The following is a 3,946-nucleotide window of genomic DNA, read 5'->3' on the forward strand; positions in this document are numbered from 1 at the left end:
ACTTCTTCCCAATAATCAGAATGTCACTGGATTATGGATCAATGGGCCATTAGAATAAAAAATTGGAGGTAGACATTAGAAGAAATAGAAATGTCTAGCTGTAAGAGGGGCAATGGTAATAAAAAGAATCCTCAATCAATGTATGGATGCTTTTTCAGTTCCCTCATTTTTTTTCAAATTCTCAGTAATATCATGGCATCTTATGTATCTGTGACTAGCACACACATGATGAATTCTGCAAATTGTTATGGCATTTGGTTATGAGGGGAAGGCTTAGATTTCTGATGGATGAGATGACTCTGTAGCAGTGTTAGGTAGTTCTTGCTGGCATAATCCTGGGAGATGCAATGAAGGGCTGGAGTTTGAGTAATGTGGAGCTGCAATGCAAGTATGGAAGTCCTCTGTTCGTGGTGCTACTAACTGTGTGTATCATTTCCAAGGAATTCATCGAAATAAAACAGGTCAGAAACATGCCAAATGAATCCAATCAAGTCAGGATTTAGTTACAAAAAAAGAGTAAATCACTACAATAAGGTGGAAAGAAAATTGTCCAAGGAACAAAAGTGAAAGTAAATACTGATGGGGTCGGAATTATAACCAAAAAAAAATAAGCTCCTACTTAGAATGCATACTGGAATCCCATATCAGAGTGCTAATGGGCTTCATGAGCCTGATCCCTACAAATGTACCTGGGAAAGATATAACATAATTGTTCTAATAACAATTGTGTCAAAGACACAGATGGAAATCAGGAATCCTGGCTTTGGTCTGGTGGAGATCTGGTTTTTGCAGCCATCTGGGGAGTGAAACACTGGAGGGATGATATATATGTGTATTTATTTTCCACTCTCACTTTTCCTTTAGAGACAATTTTTTTAAAAACATTGATTTGATTATTTGAAAAATATATAGACCTACACACACACACACACACAGAGAGAGAGAGAGAGAGAGAGAGAGAGGCAGAGAGAGAGAGGCAGAGAGAGACAGAGACAAAGTAGAAAGTGATTCTATTTTCTGGTTCACTCCCAAAATAATCACAATGGATAGAATTGGGATAGGCCAAATGCAAGAGTTTGGTACCCCACCCTTGAATCTAGTGTGTGTGATAGGATCAGCACTTGGTTCCCCAAATGCATTATCAGGGATCTGGATCAGAAGTAGAACAGTGAGGAATTGAACAGGAGCTTACATGGGATGCTCATAGCACAGGTAACAGATTTAACCATGTATGACACATTGCTAGCTGTAAATTTTTTTAAAAAATAAACACAGGCTAATCTCAGGGAGACTTTTGTGGTCCATATGTCACCCAAACACTGACAGCGTCTGCTCTGCAACTGATACACAGATATAGTAATCTGAGCAAAATTAGAAGGCCTTCAGAGAGGCAAATAAGTGATTGTCAAGACTACAGATGTCACAAGTGTCACTGACCCATCTGGACAAAAGGTCCATCACTCAAAGTGAGTGTTTTGTTTTGTAGTCATCAAATGAGTTAATAGAAATGCCTGTGGTTACATTACTAGTCTGTAGTAGACTAGTGTTTGGAAAGACAGAAAAATGGCAACATCATTTAATAACATTGTAAATGATAAAGATCACATTTCAAACACAAGAGTGTTAAAGAATGCATGTTTATTTGTTATCAAAATTAAAATGTGAAATCAGAGCTCATTTACATTTTTCCACTCAACAATGGGAAACCAGGTGCAGTGTGCATGTCAAAGAGAAGTTAGGTTCTAAGAAAATTGTATGATTCTGATATACAATGTTACTCTCTCATGTGAATTTCTTAGTACTTGCTGAGGTGTGACATTCAATACAGAGTTCCCCAGATTCATTACACTTTTACATTGTTTTCTATGTGTCTTGCTAATGCTTTCATAGGGGTTTCCCTCCATATCAGTTCTCTGGTATATGGTGATAGCTGATCTATGATAATGAATTTTTTCTATATTTATATGCTTTTGCATCTCTGATTTCCTTAAAATATGCTGAAGAGCAATTGCTGAGGAAGAATTTTTCAGTCATTGCAGTGAATACTTGCTTTTCATTTCTGTGGATTTGATGTCCATTGCAGTATAACACTTGGCAAAATATTGCATTCAAAAATTTATTTCATGTGTTAATTTTGAGACTCTGTGAGGCTTGAGTTATGTGAAAATACACTTTCACACTCACTAGATTCATATGGTTTCTCCACTGTGTGAATTTTCTGATGTGCTAACTCTCTGTTGTGTAGTGAATACTGACCTTTGCGAAAAGGTTTTTCCACATTTATTATACTCATAAGGTTTCTCACTTGTGTGAGTTCTATGATGCTTTAAGGGATTGGACTTTGAACTGAAGGCTTTTCCACACACACTGCATTCCTAAGGTTTCTTCCCCATGTGAACTCGCTGATGTGCAATGAGAGCTGACCTCCATAAAAAGGCTTTTCCACACTCACAACATACATGAGGTTTCTGCCTTGGGTAAATTCCTGGTGTGTAATGAGTTCTGACCTTTGGGTAAAGACTTTTCCAGACTCACTACATTTATGAGTTTTCGATCTTGTGTGAATTCTCTGTTGCACTATGAGTTGTGACTTACAGCCATAAGCTTTCCCACACTTATTACATTCATAAGGCTTCTCCCCTGTGTGAATTCTGATGATGTATGAGGTCAGAGTTTGAGCAAAAGGCTTTTCCACAACCATTACATTCATAAAGCTTCTCCCCTGTGTGAATTTTCTGATGCACTATGAGTTGTGACTTACAGCCATAAGCTTTTCCACACTCATTACATTCATAAGGCTTCTCACCTGTGTGAATTCTCTGATGCTTTAAGAGGTTGGATTTTGAGCAAAATGCTTTTCCACACTCATTACATTCATAAGGCTGCTCCCCTGTGAATTCTCTGATGATTTATGAGGTTGAATTTTGAGCAAAATGCTTTTCCACACTCATTACATTCATGAGGCTTCTCCCCTGTGTGAATTCTCTGATGCATTATGAGGTGTGACTTCTGGCCAAAAGTTTTTCCACACTCATTACATTCATGAGGTTTCTCCCTTGTGTGAATTCTCTGATGCACTATGAGGTATGATTGATATCCAAAGGCTTTTCCACACTCATTACATTCAAAAGGCTTCTCCCCTGTGTGAATTCTCTGATGATTTATGAGTTGTGACTTCTGGCCATAAGCTTTTCCACACTCACTACATTCATAAGGCTTCTCCCCTGTGTGAATTCTCTGATGATTTATGAGGTTGGATTTTGAGCAAAATGCTTTTCCACACTCTTTACATGCATGAGGTTTCTCCCTTGTGTGAATTCTCTGATGCACTATGAGGTATGATTTATATCCAAAGGCTTTTCCACACTCATTACATTCAAAAGGCTTCTCCCCTGTATGAATTCTCTGATGAATTATGAGGTTGGATTTTGAGCAAAAGGCTTTTCCACACTCATAGCATTCATAAGGCTTCTCCCCTGTGTGAATTCTCTGATGCATTATCAGGTGTGAGTTGGGGTCAAAGGCTTTTCCACACTTATTGAATTCATAAGATTTATTCTGTGTGTTAATTCTCTGAGGCGCTTTGAGGTGGGATTTCCTGCAATATGTTCTTCCATATGCACTGTAATCATAAATCTTTTGTCCTGTGTGAATTCTAGTGAGATCTAGCTCCTTGGAAATTATTTTTCTACATTCATTGCACCCATAGAGATTTTCGCCTATTTGAATTCTGTGATGGATGGTAAGGCTAGATTTACAACTGAAAGATTTACCACAGTGGATACATCCATAATGACTTTTTGCTTTGTGCAGTAATTGATTTCCTGTAAGATCTGATTTGTTATTGAGAGATTCCTCACAGTTCAAATATTTGTGGAATTTCTCTCCTGAGTATATTGGTTGATGCTTACTGAAATATGTATTTTTAAGCAAAGTTTTTTTTTCA

General features: G+C 37.6%; 1 protein-coding gene across 1 annotated transcript in view; it reads right to left on the bottom strand.

Moving 5' to 3' along the window:
• Positions 1-2,326: 2,326 nt before the first annotated feature.
• LOC133752787 (zinc finger protein OZF-like) overlaps positions 2,327-3,946 on the bottom strand; it is a 1,942-nt gene continuing 322 nt past the window's right edge. The window contains 3 exon segments of the mRNA XM_062183103.1: positions 2,327-2,651; positions 2,653-2,892; positions 2,894-3,760. Of these exon segments, the coding sequence (XP_062039087.1) occupies positions 2,327-2,651; positions 2,653-2,892; positions 2,894-3,760 (1,432 nt within the window).

This window comes from Lepus europaeus, chromosome X, assembly GCF_033115175.1.
Source record: "Lepus europaeus isolate LE1 chromosome X, mLepTim1.pri, whole genome shotgun sequence".
Lineage (NCBI taxonomy): Eukaryota > Metazoa > Chordata > Mammalia > Lagomorpha > Leporidae > Lepus > Lepus europaeus.